The 18,647-nt window shown below is 39.7% G+C and overlaps 1 protein-coding gene across 3 annotated transcripts in view; it reads right to left on the bottom strand.

Moving 5' to 3' along the window:
- Positions 1–18,647, bottom strand: part of rho-5 (rhomboid-5) — a 670,560-nt gene that overhangs the window by 94,076 nt on the left and 557,837 nt on the right. For all 3 annotated transcript variants that reach the window (XM_083125574.1, XM_083125572.1, XM_083125573.1), the window contains one exon: positions 54–243. In XM_083125574.1, coding sequence (XP_082981700.1) covers positions 54–243 — 190 coding nt within the window. The remainder of the gene's footprint in view (positions 1–53; positions 244–18,647) is intronic.

The raw sequence follows: 18,647 nt of genomic DNA, 5'->3' as shown, positions 1-18,647 counted from the left end.
TGCACCCATTGCGATTTCCCATTAAAACGCACAGAGTAACAGTAAAAGCCTACCTGTTGAGCTGCATAGGCACTTGATTGGCGTGGGAAGGTTTGGGCGTGGCCGGCGCCCAGGAACTCGTCTCGTAACGGGCCATATTTCCGATAGGCGTGTCTTTTCCGTCGATCCAACCATCGGCATTGCTGCTCCTGCTCTGTCTCCTCGTCGAGACCGAAGAAAGCCGCGGTGCTTCGCTTGATGTAGCTGGAAGAGAAACAGATGAGAAATTAGTCCAAGAGAAACAAGTCCAACATGTGTACAGATATCTCTTGCATCACTCTTACTCACATTCCACAATACATCTCACAAGTAATACCATCCCTCACATCGAACACCTGCTTAATACAGTGTGTTTCAAACGCATTTTGTACAATATTAACAAAAATATTTTGTACATTTATCTGCCAAAACCAAATATCGTTTTTTGGTCTAATCGAATGATCTTGCTAAAAATGTTAACGCAAAATGATAATTACTTAAAAGACACTGGAGTACGATGGGGGCTGATGGGGCTACAACCCCTCCCGAAATTTTGAGAAAATCCCAATTTTCAAGCGGAAGCGGTAAAACTGCAAAAAAATGGTGGTAAATGCAACCGCCCCTTTAAATTATTGTCGATTACCAGTTTGTCTTTGAATAAATTTAATAATTAAGATTAATTACGAAATATTTTATAGTGTATAACGCCCCCAGAAAGTAGCTATGGAATATCAATCTTTATAATTCCAGCCCAGTACTTACAGGCATTAAAATCTAAAAGAAAAAGTATCTATTGCTATATACTCGTAGTAAAGATAAGTCTTAAATCGTTTTTTAATTGTTTTAATCTTTCTATATATATATAAAAATGGATGTATGTGTGTATATATATGTATGTATGATTGTTCCCGCATAACTCTCGAACGCCTGGAGCAATTTCAACCAAACTGGGTACACATATGACTTACAATCTGGAAAGAAATACTGTGGGAGTAAGACACCCCTGGCACCCCTAGGGGGTGGGGGTGGGAAGGGGTGACATGTAAAAATAATCGAAAACGACCGACATTAGAGTGGAATCCATAGTTTTCGGGGTCGCTAAGATGAATAGTGACACCCACAATGCCGTTCAACTCCAAGTTCATCACCTATCGGCATGGGGGGGAGAGAGGGGGTGAAAAATAAAATGTCAAAAATGACCTACATTAGTTTCGAATCCATAGTTTTCGGAGTCGTTAAGCTAATTGGTGACATTCACGATGACATTTGAGTGAGTGAGAGAGAGAGAGAGAGAGAGAGAGAGAGAGAGAGAGAGAGAGAGAGATAGAGAGAGAGAGATATGTTAATATAAAATCGAAAATAAAGGATTCCCGGATAATAATATTGTCATCTTCACCTTAGCCACAGCGCTGTATATAAAAATATATGGGGAGGAAAGAGGGGTTGGGTGACGCAGCCTATATATGAATATCACGTCGCTTGGTACACTCATGGCAAAAGTTGGTCCTTATGGGCCGGAGCTAGTGGCGGCATCATGGTGGAGCAGAGGGCGGGTGCCACAGTTCACAGTCAAACGAGTGCACGAAAGAGCCAGATCTGGCTCCAAAAGAGCGAAGTTGGCAACAGTGATCGGCAGCTGCCCCAGTGAGAAAGACCTAGGGGAAATTGTCCCTCCTCGCCTTAATAGAAGATTGCGATAAATAAATACCCGGGCAACGTCGGGTGATCAGGTAGTTATCCTTATAAATTACCTTATTTAATGAAGTGTACTTGAAATGCACTTTGATCACTCTTACCAAAATATATCAGCCTTGCACTTCTACGAAATTTCAGTTGCAAAAACCAAATATATTAAGGTTTTTGAAAAAAACAAAACAAATAGCTCTAATTACGAAATTAAAACGGATTAAAATTTGCATCAATTTGCATAAAACATAAAATAGTTTCTTTTGTGCGTTTTCATGTAGTCTAGTACGAGTACATAACTTTTATTGTATCATTAACTATTACCAAGAATATCAACCAACTTGCGAAATGTAGTTTCTCTAAACCAGTGCCTTGTAATTGCTGAATGGACAATAATTGCGAAACTGACCACAATCACTAATAAAAACATTCGCGATATTGTTGGGTGTCTTTCGAGAAGGCTATGGCTTAATATTGTGAGCACCCTGTATTTGACAGTCTAATGAAACAAAACTAATAAATGAAATATGACACAACTGCCCTTGAACGTAAGAGACAGAGATTTTGCTGAGCAGAATGTGACAAGGAGTTCAACGGAGCACCAACAGATGGCACCACACTCGTCTTCCTATGGGAAAGGTCTTTTCTCTCCACAACCTTACGGTACTTCCTATAACGGCCACGGTGAAGTATAATGTCTTCAAGAGCTGATAACATATTGGCCTGTCAGTTTTCTCCTTTCATATCGCCTTTGCATGCTGAATAACAGTTATTTTCAAGGTTATGAAAGCATTCCTGTCTTGATCTGGACTGTAGAAGGTGATTAATTATTAAACTTATGCTAATTTTGGTATCATCTGATCAAATACCAACCTGGTTTATAAATATCTTCTCAGTATGTTGAACAAAACGGTGGGAATGTTAAGTTACTACCGCCTGTAAGATATGCCTTTGTTCCCGTCCCGCCAAAATAATGTCACGTGCATCAAGTAGCCAATCGCCTGCTACTGAAGCGCTTTCCGATTGGTTGTCCCTGTGGCGCGCTTGCTCATGAAGTCACTTTTGGGCGGGAATAACATTATGGTAATAATTAGTTTCGTGACTGTTATAAGACCAGTACGTCATCCAACAGATGCTCCTTAAGTTTATTAGAAAGATTTACACCGAAATCATATCGTGGAACAAGGAAAGACTGCGAAGACGGGCATACACAAGGGGAAAAATCAAGAACCAAAAGAGATTAAAGTCATTTAAATTCGTCGCATGCATCTGTTCGGCCGTTATTCTTCCGGGAGACGGAGGGGGGGGGAAGGAGGGAGACATGTTGATAACAAGTGAATTAATGTTGCTGCAGCTTAATCATTCCCTTCTCCGAGTCATTTTTTTTTCATGCACAGGGAGTCTAGAAAGAACGTAGTTTATTTTAAAAATACCTTCCACTACCTTCTCCGAACAGTGTAATTACTAGAGTCTCCATAAGAATCTCCACTTGGCAAACACATGATTTAAATTCTCTCTCTCTCACACACACTAATAACAACACAACGAGAAGAAACATAAACCGTTGTCAAGTGCTGATGCTTTTTGCTCCCAATAAGATTCATGTGTAGCCTACTGCACACAAAAAATTCAATGCATCAGTTGAAACAAAAGTCTAGCTCAGACCAAATGTTTAATTGCATCATCGAGAAAGATGCAGGCAGCTGCATCATAAACGGATCAACTGATGCATTAAACAACAGTTCGACATAGAAATAAATACTCACTTCCATCATATGATGAATTTGGCGTTATACCTTTACAAACGACATACGAAAATGCATCACACAGTCAGTAAACCTGATTCTTCGGCAAAGGACAAAAAATACATTTTAGTGCATCAATGCATCAGATAAAATTGATGCTTTTTTTTTTCAAGTGTTGCAAACTTACCAATACAGACTATCTATGGTCATATTCGTAATCAGTAGGTAATATACTACATCTTATAACATTTTTTATTTGGCATCGGATCGAATAATGGGGTGAGATCTTTACGTATCTGATGAAAATCAGCCGAAATAGACGAACTTGATAAGGCATATTTTGACATATTTTACCAATTTCGCGTTTTTTACAACATATTTCTTCTATTTTCTCGTAATAAGACATATTTCTGTATAATTTCGTAATAGTCTTGCACATAGTCGGTTATTTTATATTTTTTTCTTCGTACCTTTAGCGCAACGGATAGTTTATAGTATCGATGGCAGGATAAGGAAATTACGGACGAACAAATTAAAAGCAGATGCCGTCTTTTCTTACCAATTAGTTCAGAACAATAATACACCCCCCCCACTTTATTTATCCCGTGGACAATTGATAGCCTTGCTAACATTATTGAGGAAAAATGTTCCCCGTCATTGTTGTGTGGGCACAAGAATCACCGTAAACAATTTTAAATTGTTCTAATTTACAGTAAAACCTCGTTAATCCGGACTAATGGAGGGGGGGGTAAATTGATCGGTTTAACGAAAGTCCGGATTAACTGATATAACCTAAAAGAACAGTAGAAAGTGCAATGAAACTCCGTTTATACCAACAAAACACGTTTATTATGGTGTATTTCAAGGACATAGGCGTAAATACACTAAAAGTCTGCGGGAAACAGAATTCCATCAGTGGTTGACTGCCTTTTCTTTAGAAACTTCACTTGTTGACTTCTAGCCACATTTAAAAGCATTCTGCTTTTTTTCCTTTGTCTTTTGCCTGTCCGGAGCGAAGTCCGGCTTATCGGGCTCCGGATTAACGAGGTTTTACTGTATTTACCTTTTCTTCGCTTCTCACAATAACCAGTCAAAAGTAAAAATAATATTCGGTACACTACAGCCCCTACTTTATCGGCAATCGAGTATGGGAGTTTTAAGATCGCTTGTCGTTTGAGCCAAGCACTTATCAGTGTGTTTTTGTCTCTGGAGCAGGCGAACTCTCTGCGCAAGAAGTGACGTGAGACGGGCTCCACCAATGAACACATGAGAGGGAATGGGATTGCGTGGAAGGGGAAGCGACTGCAGTTACCAGCCTTCGCAGGAGTGTGTACTGCTTCACTCTGCACACTCGATTTAACCACCTTCCCTGTAGTGCATATTTTTGACTTGACTGGGAATATTTCTGCATTTTTAACTTTTTATGATATATTTTTCAATTTATGTGACATATTTTTCAATTTCTATGACATAATCACATACATATTTTACAGTTTTATAGGACACTAGATGATTATCCGGTGTTGGCCGGGTATTTATTTATCCCAATCTTCTATTAGACAGGAAAATAATGAATTCTAACTATAGTGTAAAATGTAACTAATTTTATTTACAGATATTTAAAAGTATAAGTACAGTATACGAAGTATGAAGTGAAATCTTTTACAAATTCACTATAATATTAACCTAACTCAAAACTTGATTATACACAACATTTTTAGTTTCACTTCCAGGAGCAAGAATAAACAAATTGAACGGCATTGGGAGTGTCACTATTCATCTTAGCGACCCCGAAAACTATGGATTCCACACTAATATCGGTCGTTTTCGATTATTTTTACATGTCACCCCCTTCCCTCCCCCCACTCCTAGGGATGCCAGGGGTGTCTTACAACCACAGTATTTCTTTCCAAATTGTAAGTGATATGTGTACCAAGTTTGGTTGAAATTACTCCAAGCGTTCGAGAGTTATGCGGGAACAGACAAACATACATCCATTTTTATATATTAGAAAGATAAAGTCGGGGGGCCTAGTAATCAGCAACCTAGAATTATTACGCCGACAATTGGTTCCTCGGACACTAAATGTCTGTGGTACAAGTGTAATTGGAACTAAAGACTGTACTAAAGGTAAAAACGGTGCGTAGAAACAGAACGTAGATGCTATTCACGGTTAGAAATGAGGTAGCGCGTGGGCGCAAAGAACTTAACAATCTCTAGACGTGGGCGGGAGGAGCAGTTAATTGGCAGATGCAACGTGATGTGCAGCGTTGTTTATTTACGCGCTGTCAACGCGTGGTACACAACGGGAAGTAATTTATGCAATCTACGTAAACAAGCAGCCCGCTCGGCTTAGCAGTAAGCCTTGCAAACACATTCAGAACCCAATTTTCAGCGCTGACATGTAATGACACCATCAGCAACGCAGATTCGAATTAACTGTGAATATTTTCCACGGTGCAGGAAGGAACATGAAGAACACTCGTGGTGCGGCAGACTCTAAACAGTTTGGGACAGTGTTTACAGTGAGGGTACGGATAACAGTGCATTCCGAGAAACTGTTAAGTCGCATAGTATACGCTGGACACGACGGCACCAATTGAGATAACTTTTTCTATACTCTAAACACTTGTAGCGTTCAAAGGATATTTAGGCTGTGAGGCTCTAGAAGGTCACTTTATACATTGACAACTCAGGCCTCTCGGATGGCGTAGTGGTAAGGTCGTCGCCTTGTAATCAAGGGGTCCCAGGTTCGATACTCAGTGGAGGCACATGGCAAAGTGGTTAAGATCCCACTTCAAACTGTAGGTCCAGTCCCGACTAGTCTTCCTGTGCATAAAATGGACTTTAAAAAAAACAAATCGATCAACCATAGTTGACGTTAAACTGATTGATTCATTTGGTTTATTTTACTTCGCTTTTTTTGCTACTTTTGGCTGATCGCGAAGATGAGGGTGAGGGATGATATCATGAAATCGATGAAGGGACACTCACACCGATGTCCAGGCCGGGATTCGAACCCTGGACCTCTGGATATTTTATCTTGGGACAGGTTTATTTGGGCATCATTCGTAGAGGGCAACGTCATCAATTTTTGAAAACACTGATTGTTGTACAATTAAAGGGTTCTTTTAAACTGTTCGCTACGACGACAGTGCCTCCTCGATGGCGTAGTGATCACGTCGTTGCCTTGTAATCAAGGGATCCAGGGTTCGACACCCGGTGGAAACACATAACGGTTCCTCTTCCAGTGTAAACTGTACGTCCAGTCCCGATTAGTCTATCTGTACATAAAGCGGACTTTAAAAAACTCAAGAGGAGTCCCGGGTTCGAATCCCGGCATGGGTATGGGCGTTCCTTCATCATATCATCACTCATCCACGGGATTTGCCAAAAGCGGTAGAAATGCGAAGTAAATTAAACCAAATAAATACATCTTTCAAACAGTTCTTTCTTTCGTAGGTGTCTGGACAAAAGGGATCTTAATATCTTACTACATTTATTTTAACGACCGAAAAAATCTAGGTCGAACTTCAGATAATCTTGACGTGTAACACGCATGTCATTTCACATTTCGCATGCAACATTTTCGCCGATCAAGTCTTCGAAACGACGCCCGTAATTGCACCGATTATGCCTCAGGAGGAGGAAAATTAAAATTCAGACGGATCGGCAGGGTAGGGTAGTTTATCTTGATGAATGCATCTAAGGGTAAAGACTATCGCATGCGGCTCAGATCACGTACGGTCCACCTCCTTGCGTATCGTTTTACGGAAGTTTGTGTGTGTGTGTGTGTTCAGAAAGACCAGGACGGGTTCGTGTCTAGCCATGTATATATATTTTTTTTAACCCTTCGGGTTCTCTTGTGCAACTGGTGTCAGGGCTACCATGAAAAGTTTATAGCGTGTTTCATATCTGCTAATATTATGTTTCGCTGAAGTTCAGAAAGGATTTTCCAGAGGAAAAATAAAACGAAAACGAGAGCACGCAATGCAAGAAATCGATAAAGAACAGCCAGACTTTAACGCTGGGTGCAAAAAAGTTGCAGCACAAGAATGGTAATTTACCATGGGTTCGCTGTGTACAGCAAACATGTTACCGTGTTGCGTCCTCATTGCAGTGGTCGATACGTAAATAGGCTGGCTTAATGTTTGCATTTAGCCCATGGCCGGCACCCGTGGCGGAATGGTTAGCACGTAGCGCTACGACGCCAGGGGTCCCGGGTTCCAATCCCAGCCTGGAATGTCCCTTCATCGATCATTCCTCATTCTCACCTTCGCGATTAGCCAAAAGTGGCAGAAAGGCGACGTTAAATAACATAGGTAAAGTTCCCCGTGCATGTAGCACCGTGCCGTGAAGGTGCATTTAGACAATGTGGGATGGTAGAGCCCTAGACATTCTCCATCTCGGCCATTTTGGATCTGATGTGACCAGCACCACGCTCCAGCCCCCTTTACCCCCCAGGGTTGCTCCCAGGTACCCATTGATTTGATGCTAGGTGAGCCCCAGAGCGGGGACAAGGCCGAAAAAATCTGACTTTAGATCGCCCACCACGAGAATCGAACCCGTGACTCCCGCGTGGCAGCGGACGCCCTACCGACTACACCACCGCGGCTCTAAAAAACAATTGAATCAAACTCTCAAGTAAGCATCTAGCACATGGATAGCTTTCTCGGTACAGTTTACAGTGGGATTCAGAGCTAAGAAATGAGACAGTGTCGGTAATCGTCACACTGTAAAAAAAATGATAGTGATTTTACAGTGAAATCACTAGGTCACCGTAAAATTAGCATGATATCGCCGTAAAAAAAACACCAAGGGTGCGTTTCATAAGTCCCCACCTGACACTCATCGGACGAAAACAACTGACCTCGTGAAACTAGGGAAAGTAGTTTGCGCGCGCGTAAATACACATGCCGGCTCTGTGCCGGAGTTGTCAGCATAATGCGCCTGGAAGCCGTACCGCCCAAGTTCAAACACTGGGTACAGCAGTGGTTCATATTTCTAGAGGGTTCAAGAAAAGACACAAGGCGCAAACTGCTATTTTTGTTGCTTTAAGTCACAAATTGCTATTTTTTGTTGCTTTAATTTAAGTCACAAGTCACAAACTGCTATTTTTTGTTGCTTTAATTTAAGAGTCACAAGTCAAAAAACTGCTATTTTTTATTTCTTTAATTTAAGAGTCACAAGTCACAAATTGCTATTTTTTGTTTCTTTAATTTAAGAGTCACAAGTCAAAAAACTGCTATTTTTTGTTGCTCTAATTTAAGAGTCAGAAGTCACAAACTGCTATTTTTTGTTGCTTTAATTTAAGAGTCACAAGTCAAAAAACTGCTATTTTTTGTTTCTTTAATTTAAGAGTCACAAGTCACAAATTGCTATTTTTTGTTTCTTTAATTTAAGAGTCACAAGTCAAAAAACTGCTATTTTTTGTTGCTTTAATTTAAGAGTCAGAAGTCACAAACTGCTATTTTTTGTTGCTTTAATTTAAGAGTCACAAGTCAAAAACTGCTAATTTTTGTTTCTTTAATTTAAGAGTCACAAGTCACAAACTGCTATTTTTTGTTTCTTTAATTTAAGAGTCACAAGTCAAAAAAACTGCTATTTTTTGTTGCTTTAATTTAAGAGTCAGAAGTCACAAACTGCTATTTTTTGTTGCTTTAATTTAAGAGTCACAAGTCAAAAACTGCTAATTTTTGTTTCTTTAATTTAAGAGTCACAAGTCAAAAAACTGCTATTTTTTGTTTCTTTAATTTAAGAGACACAAGTCAAAAAACTGCTATTTTTTGTTGCTTTAATTTAAGAGTCACAAGTCACAAACTGCTATTTTTTGTTTCTTTAATTTAAGAGTCACAAGTCACAAACTGCTATTTTTTGTTTCTTTAATTTAAGAGTCACAAGTCAAAAAACTGCTATTTTTTGTTGCTTTAATTTAAGAGTCACAAGTCAAAAACTGCTAATTTTTGTTTCTTTAATTTAAGAGTCACAAGTCACAAACTGCTATTTTTTGTTTCTTTAATTTAAGAGTCACAAGTCAAAAAAACTGCTATTTTTTGTTGCTTTAATTTAAGAGTCAGAAGTCACAAACTGCTATTTTTTGTTGCTTTAATTTAAGAGTCACAAGTCAAAAACTGCTAATTTTTGTTTCTTTAATTTAAGAGTCACAAGTCAAAAAACTGCTATTTTTTGTTTCTTTAATTTAAGAGACACAAGTCAAAAAACTGCTATTTTTTGTTGCTTTAATTTAAGAGTCACAAGTCACAAATTGCTATTTTTTGTTTCTTTAATTTAAGAGTCACAAGTCAAAAAACTGCTATTTTTTGTTGCTTTAATTTAAGAGTCAGAAGTCACAAACTGCTATTTTTTGTTGCTTTAATTTAAGAGTCACAAGTCAAAAACTGCTAATTTTTGTTTCTTTAATTTAAGAGTCACAAGTCACAAACTGCTATTTTTTGTTTCTTTAATTTAAGAGACACAAGTCAAAAAACTGCTATTTTTTGTTTCTTTAATTTAAGAGTCACAAGTCACAAATTGCTATTTTTTGTTTCTTTAATTTAAGAGTCACAAGTCAAAAAACTGCTATTTTTTGTTGCTTTAATTTAAGAGTCAGAAGTCACAAACTGCTATTTTTTGTTGCTTTAATTTAAGAGTCACAAGTCAAAAACTGCTAATTTTTGTTTCTTTAATTTAAGAGTCACAAGTCACAAACTGCTATTTTTTGTTTCTTTAATTTAAGAGTCACAAGTCAAAAAAACTGCTATTTTTTGTTGCTTTAATTTAAGAGTCAGAAGTCACAAACTGCTATTTTTTGTTGCTTTAATTTAAGAGTCACAAGTCAAAAACTGCTAATTTTTGTTTCTTTAATTTAAGAGTCACAAGTCACAAACTGCTATTTTTTGTTTCTTTAATTTAAGAGACACAAGTCAAAAAACTGCTATTTTTTGTTGCTTTAATTTAAGAGTCACAAGTCACAAACTGCTATTTTTTGTTGCTTTAAATTAAGAGTCACAAGTCAAAAAACTGCTATTTTTTGTTGCTTTAATTTAAGAGTCACAAGTCACAAACTACTATTTTTTGTTTCTTTAATTTAAGAGTCACAAGTCAAAAAACTGCTATTTTTGTTGCTTTAATTTAAGAGTCAGAAGTCACATCTGCTATTTTTTGTTGCTTTAATTTAAGAGTCACAAGTCACAAACGGCTATTTTTTTGTTGCTTTAATTTAAGAGTCACAAGTCAAAGAACTGCTATTTTTTGTTACTTTAATTTAAGTCACACTGAATCAATGATAGAAAACGTTAGAAGGATAATATTATATTGGGCTTGTGTAAAGATTCTTAACAGTAATGATCCAACACGTATGAATGTCTGTAGTTGATGGATTTGGTTTACTTTGCTTTTCTGCCACTTTTGGCTAATCGCGAAGATGAGGATGATATGATAAAACTGATGAAAGGACTCACAAAGTACACCCATGCCCAGGCCAGATTTCGAACCTGAGACCCTTGTCATGTCTGTAATGATTGCTATTAAGTCTCGACTAGACTTTTGACAGCCGTAAGGGCGAATGTTTTCAAATTTTTCTCTCCATTCGAAAAATCTCTTTGATATTCCAAAATATGAAAAATTACATGCACTTAGAATTCCTTCTAGAGCATTGACGTGAATTTTCGTGTAGTTTTCTTCCACTGTAATCTAGACATTATCAATAGTTTAACAGTAAAATTGCATTTCGTGGCTTACGTGCCTTTTCAGGAACAGCCTAGGAATGTGTTAGTTCCGTCGTCCATTTCATCATCCATCCTCATCGTCGCGATTAACCAACGAGATAAAAAGTGGCGCAAAAATGACCGAAATTGAAAATTAGAACAGGGTCTTTGCAAATTAAATTCAATAGTGTAACAGTCATCTATTTGCAAAATCCAGAAACCCTCACAGCACGTCATAAGGTTGTGCATTCAAGGCTTGTACTTGTTACGCAAAATCAATACTGTGAACAGTGGTACGTGCAAATGAAGACGCCTAAGATATAACATTCCGCAGTGTCGCGTGACTTGAAGATGCTTCCTATTCTCGGTTATGCTAAACGTCCCGCCGAACAGCAGGGTGGTAGCGATTATTTAAAGGCCTGAAGAAACGCAGCCCCCCTTCCCCTTTGCAGGATTTTCGCCAGCCACTTCTTTTACACCGTCCGTCGCGCCTCGCTTCTCCGTCTTTCTTCTTTTCGTAATTATGGCGTTGCCAGAATTAGTGGCCTTCAAATACGAGCCGCGTGATTTACGGCGCCGGGAGTTGCCTTATTGAGGACAACTTTTTGATTTACGCCCTGGTCCTCGTACCCTTTTCTTTCTCTGTACGTTCTCATGGTCTCTCCATCTCGCTGCCTCTCTCCCCCTCTCATATTTCTCTTTAGCTCTGTCTTCACTGGCCTTCTATTCAGTCTTCCTATTCCTTCTCTCAATTTCTACTTCCTCCTGTCTCTCTCATTCCATCTGTCTCTGTATTCTTCCGTCTCCCTCGCCCTTTCTGTATCTCATTTACCTCCCTTCCATTACTCTCCCTTCAATCTTATTCTCGTTCCTTCCTTCTCTGTCCTGCTTTCCAAAGCTACTTCTCCTTCCTTCTATCACTTTACCTTCTACCTTCCTCTCTTTCCATTTCTCCTTACTTCAATCTCTTTCTCTCATATCTTCCTTCTACTAGTCTCCTTTCTATCTCCCCCCGTTCCTTCCTTCTACTTTGTCCTTTCCAAAGCATCTACCTCCCTCTCCTTCCCTCTATTTATCCCTTCTGATATCTCCTCACCCTTCCCTTCTCTTATATTCCTTCTATTACCTACCCTCCTTTCTAGTCTCTTCCACTTTCCATCCTTCTATCACTGTCCTTCTTTCCAAAGCTTCATCTATTTCCTTAGCTTTCCCGTCTACCTACCTCCTTCTATGTTCTATTTCTCGTTTCTTCTATCTCCTTCTCACTCTTTCCTCCTCTCTCTTACCACCCCTCTCTGTTCCTCATTCCAAAGCTTCTTCTTGTTCCTTGAATCACCTTACCTTCTGCCTTCCTCTCCTTCGATTTCTCTACTTTTATCTCCTTCTCTCTAATCTTCCTTCTACTAGTCTCCTTTCTATCTCCCTCCCGTTCCTGCCTTCTATCTTTATCCTCCTTTCCAAACCTTCTTCTCTTTCTTTCTATCTCTTGCAGTTCTATTTCCCTCTCCATCTCTCTATTTATCCCTTCGTATGTCTCCTAACCCTCCCCTTCTCTCATATTTCTTCTATTACCTAATATCCTTTCTAGACTCTCCCACTTCTATATCTGTCCTTCTTTCCAAAGCCTTATCTATTTCCAATTCCCTTCTACCCCCTCCATCTATGTTATATTTCTCGTTTCTTCCATCTCCTTCTCACTCTTTCTTCCCATCTCTCACCTTCATTCTACTATTCTCCTAAAGCTTGTTCTCTTTCCTCTCTATCTCCCTATATTTCCTTCCACGTCTACATTCTTTTTATGTCTGTCTTCATTCTCTATCATTCCATCACTTTATTTTTCTCCTCCCTATCCCTTCTCTTTATATTCTCTCATTTTCCACGAATTCTTTCAATTCTCACACCTATGTCAAAAATTCAATTGAATGAAATCTAGCACAAAACTAAAAAAAAAATCACCCTTACGTGTTTCAGTTCACTTGAACCATCGGTACTCCACAAGCTCAAGAGACTACAGAGACAGCATTTGGTAAGCTAATCTCGTACCTTAACTTTAACATTTACGTTGCTCATTGCAGCATACATTATCTCAATCCGCTCATCGGTTTGTCCGTCAGAGGAATCAATTAACACGTGATCTAACCCATCATGTTCTAGGAATTCAATGAAAACCAATCAACACGTAGACGTTACTCAGAAAAAATAGTCACTCAATTCCGACATCTGCACGTGCAAACTACTTGCTACTAGTGTAAATGGTATCAGGTATCTGATCTGGAATTAGCTCTCATGTTGCAATATTCAAGTGAACCTATTTTCTCGCAATCACAATGTTTGTAGCTCTATCACAGATAAGGTATTTTACATTTCGCGACGATGAGTATGAATGATGATTGGATGAAGCTGCCATTTTTCCTCCCCCCTCTCTCTAAAAGAAGGCATCTCACTCTTTCTACCTCTCTTCTCTTTTTCAGGAGGAGGATTGTGAAATACAAAGATAGAGAGAGAGAGAGAGAGAGCAGAGAAACAAACTCTCTCTCTCTCTCTCTCTCTTAAATTATTTCTCTCTTTTCACTCTTTCTTCCGCATTTTATCTTTTAGAGAGAGAGTGTGTGTATGTGGGCGGGGGGGAGAACATTCAATGAAATAATTCTAGTAAGTTTCAAGCAAAGAATTAACCTAATGCATAGATTTAACATTCAGTTAAATAAATCTAACAATTTTTCACTTAAGGAATTACATTTCTTGCAATAATCAATTAGTATCTACACTGAAAAGTTCCTTTTGTATAAATCATTATCATAGCGTTAGCGTATTTATAGATTTCATTTGAGTTTCGCTAATTAGCGTCGCTTTTCTTCCAGTTTTGGATAATCGCGAAGATAAGGATGAATGATGATAAAATTGATGAAGGGATACTCACAAAGGACACCCATTTCCAAGCCCAGGATTCGAACCGAGACCCCTGGAGTGGTAGCACGCTGTGCTAATCATTCCGCCACGGCGTTCGACAGCATTTACATACCTGAAACATTTTCAACAATCAATCATTGCATGCGCGTGTTTCTGAATTTTTTCAGAATTACGGACTGATTTCAATTTTTCCCAGCGAGAATGAATATCAAAAAATTCATCTTGAATACCATGTCGAAAACATTCACTTCTTAGTTTCCGTCGAAAGAAGTGAGAAATTGAATCTTCCTCCAAACAAACAACACTGTAGAAAATATTACCCAAATATTTTTTCCAGTACTTTCATTAATTCATCTCACAGTTTATTTCCATCAAATGTCTTCCTGCGCATATACATAGAAATTCAGCAATGCTGAATGAAGGAAAATCTAGCCCGAAGCTTCACTCCGTTGGAAGAGACGTGTTCGGAGGGGGAAGGGGGCTGTTTCCAAAATCCTTCCGATTAAACTGATGCCGAAACAAACTGCAGAGAGAGGAGATTATCACAATTATCGCTTGGCGACAAGTAACGTTGCGTCTCGCAAATTAATCATCCGTGCTTAAAACGTAGCCGCAGATGGAATCAATTCACTTCAAACATTCTGACATTTATGACCAACTTTTGGTACTTTTTTTTGCCTTTCAAAATGAAAAAAAAAAATACTTGTCCTAGCTAGTCGTAATATCAGAGGTGTATACGGATGCAAGGCAAGAGCTACACATACATATTAGCGAAATTAAAACCGTGAGAGAACAGCGTGCCACGGCGGAAAAAGGTCCCGGGTTCCAATCCCGAACTAGACATGGCTGTTCTTTGTGAATGCCGCTTCATCAATCTCATCTCATCACAGAGAATAGCAGCACGTCAAACGTATCAAGATAATGTTTCATTATAGCAAATGTATCCATGAAGGGAACTACCTGGAAGTTATGCAACCCACACAACTCTACATTGTTGCGGGTTTGCATAAGATGCAGGATTCCTAAATTTTCAAACTCTCAGGCCAGCAACGTATAGATCAACGACAAACAAAAGAACCTTCGACGAAAAGTTTCCGCGCAGCTTTCACTTCTTCCGTTCAGCTCGGGCCATGAGGAAGCTTGCTCCCCTCTGCCCCTCCCCTCCACGCGGGAATAGGATGCACAGGAGTCGCGGGTCTGCGCAGGATTTTTTTCTTGTGGTTCCACTATAGAAATTTCGGAACATTATTCTCGAGAATTTAACAAAGATTTGAAAGAGGATTAATTCATTTGGATTTGAAATAATTTTTAAAAATTGATTTAATAACGTCTGCTATTGATACAATTCGGTGAATCGCGACTGACCAAGAGGTGAAAGGTCAATAAGGAAAGTGGAAAAAAGACGATCGTAGTATTGACTTCGAGATCTCAATAAAAAACGGAGGATTTTTAGTCACGATGAGCAGCCACAAGATTTTATACCCGTGTACATCGTTACTCACTCTAATAACGCTTGGGTCTTTTGAAGTTTCACTTCGAGACTTCGACAAAGCCATATTTTAATTATACAGGGTGACACACATTGTACCGACCATTGTCACTTTGCAACCCTGTCCTGTGGACAAGAATATCAAATGCTTGAACAACTTCTGGGCTCGCAATCACTCTGCCATGGGTTGTTGCCGGTTTGAACACGAATCACGACAGCGAAGGTGTTCAACCGAACAGGTTCGATTCAAGAGAAGCCGCGTGAACAGGCAGGGTCCAATGTGGACAGCCATCAGCCCTTGCCAGAGTGGCACAGCAGATTGATTTGCTTTATTTTACTTCGCTTCTTGTGCCACTTTTGGCTAATTTGCGAAGATGGGGATGAGTGGGATATGATGAAACTGATGCATGGACACTCAAAAACATCCATGCCCAGGCCGGGTGCCCTGTACACAGCAGAAAGAGGTGTGGGGAGAGTCAATGGCAGTATCCTTATACCCTAGAAGATTTAATCTGGCACAGTTGGCGCCAAAACGTAGATTTCCTTCTGCTAGCCGACTTTCTCGGGTATCACGTGGGTGATTTCATCCACTGACAGAAGGTTTGGAGGTAGCACGTGCTTTCTTTTCTGTCTACCACGGAGCGTCCTTTCCTTCGCGTGGGGAATCCGAGTCCTTTGTTGCCACATTGTCATGGTCAATGCTAGTGGTTGTCACAATGGAAATAGATAACTTTGCTTTGTTTGGTGTTCATTGCGTTCGTGTTGTGTGTGGTTTTAGTTGGGAGTGTGAGGAATCCTTTCCTTGCATTCAGACGACCGTGAAATAATTGTCAATGTGTACAGGTTCTTTGAAGAAGAATTTAAATGTCACGTTCTCGCGAACCGTTCCCGTGTGTGAGCCTCGTAATGGATAGGACTGTGAAAGCCACGGCGGTGTCCAAAAGGAGTGGGTGCCGTATCTTCATTAGAATATTAAAAGGTCAAATACCTTCTTAGATAATTTATTTTTCATCAACTGATTTTTTGATTTGATTTGATTTATTTCACTTCGCTTTTTGTGCCACTTATGGCTAATTTGCGAAGATGGGGATGAGTGATGATATGATGAAATCCATGAATGGACACTCACAAATATTCATGCCCAGGCGGGATTCGAACCCAGGACCCCTGGCGTCGTAGCGCGATGTGCTAACCAATCCGCCACGGGGGCCGGTTCAGCAATGTTAAGTTCAATATTTCATTGTACAGAAACTGCAAGAAAAATGTTGCTTAACTATCATAGAATAGTTACTTTAATATCAAAAATGCAGTCAGCGTGTCCCACCGCGAGAATGGAGAATGATCCTGCTAAATGGATTAGATCGTTGCGTTCCAGTCGTAAACTCATTCCTGTTACGAGCTTGCACTCCCAACTGACTGCTCGCAGCACAGCCCGTCTCCACGTTTGATCGCTTGGTCCGAAATCAGCCGCAACAACGCCCTGCACACGACAGAGAAGGTTTTGGCAGGAGACTTGTCAGGTTAAACCTTTTACCCTATAGCCAGAAGTCTCCGGTTCGGTGAAGGTGCATTCTCCGGCGTCTTGATACTCCCCGCGGTCTCCGAAATGGAACCTGTTCGGATGAACGTCCACCTTCAATACGTGATCGAGAAATAAAAATACGTCAGGTTCGTTCTCGCACGAAACGCACCGAGAGGCTGGTGTGTTCGGTGGAAATCGTCTGCTACTTGGAGACAATGAAAATGCATGACGGGACTAGTTCGGAAAATAAATTATAATTCTACTTTACAACCTTCCTCTTCTCGCAGCAGCAGATACACATTAGCATCCATGTTGAAAATGAAACATCTACGTTCCCACTTTCAGCTAACTCGATAGATACCCCCCCCCCCCCCGTGTGACTGGATTCCAGTCGATTTCGTTCGCGCCTTTGTCACCTTACACGTTAACGAAAAGTGGAGACTGCACTATTAAAGAGGGTGCATAAAGAATTCATGTTCTTCAAGGAATATTTGCAATGTTTGATTTGGTTTATTTTACTTCGCTTTTCTGCCACTTTTGACTAATCGTGAGGATGAGGATGAGTGATGATATAATGAAATGGATAAAGGAACACTTAAAAAGGACACCCAGACCGGGATTCGAACCCGGAATCCCTGGCTTCGTATCGAACTGTGCTAACAACTCTGCCAAGGAGTGCACTGGATCAGTAGAATGTTGGATAAAGATATCTTCACATGTGCTTCATTGACCAATTAGATGATATTCGCTTTCCAGGTGTGAGGGAACCACATATGCACACTATTTGCACATTGTGATGCAACTCTACACCACTGGAGAATTACTCCACTGCTCCTCCTGCACTAAGCAAGAGGACTGAATAGGTCTACACGGAGCGCTCTCGGGTAGAAGTAACAACTAATCGTCCTCTACATACAACTTAATCTTCCTCGATGTTAACTTTACTAGCAATATTGCAGATTTTTATCTTTTCTTTGAGTGGAGACGGTTAAGGTCGGGGGTGATGGAAAGTCAGCATCATATATTTTTTCATCAGCTTATAGTTGTAAATTTCTAATGATGACACCTCGCTGACTTGAAGATGCACAGATGTTGACACATTTATATTTTCCAATGTGCGTCGTTGGGCGGTTACATAAAGGATGGTCCATCTACTTTGATTGGTATACTGTACGCATGACGTCACCAGATGTCATGTTGCCTTTTAACACAGCAATTGAGTAGCATTTCCTTCTAAATGCAAATCTCTGTGACGTACTTAATATTTTCTGAAGTAAAACGAGTAGAAAATTAAATAAACTTTTCAAGAAACTTTAAATTGTTGCGGATTTTTTTATGTTGCGTTGCTTTTCTACATCTACAGTTGAAGATGAATGAAGAAGGGACGCACGCTACGTTAAACATTTCCCATGGAGGCTGACCGACTCATGATACAGGGTGTTCACTCGCTCTTGGCCCCTGATTTTCTCTCATAAAAATCAAACTACTGGTCGTAATGTAGTGAAATTTGCTACGGACATACATTGGTGTGTGAGAAGCATGGTGACGTCACAGCAGTGTTGGAAGTGGTC

Source organism: Lepisma saccharinum, chromosome 7, assembly GCF_977018435.1.
Source record: "Lepisma saccharinum chromosome 7, izLepSacc3.1, whole genome shotgun sequence".
In the NCBI taxonomy this organism is placed as follows: domain Eukaryota; kingdom Metazoa; phylum Arthropoda; class Insecta; order Zygentoma; family Lepismatidae; genus Lepisma; species Lepisma saccharinum.
Note: the sequence above shows the minus strand (reverse complement) of the source record. Positions and strands in the feature narration are given on the sequence as shown.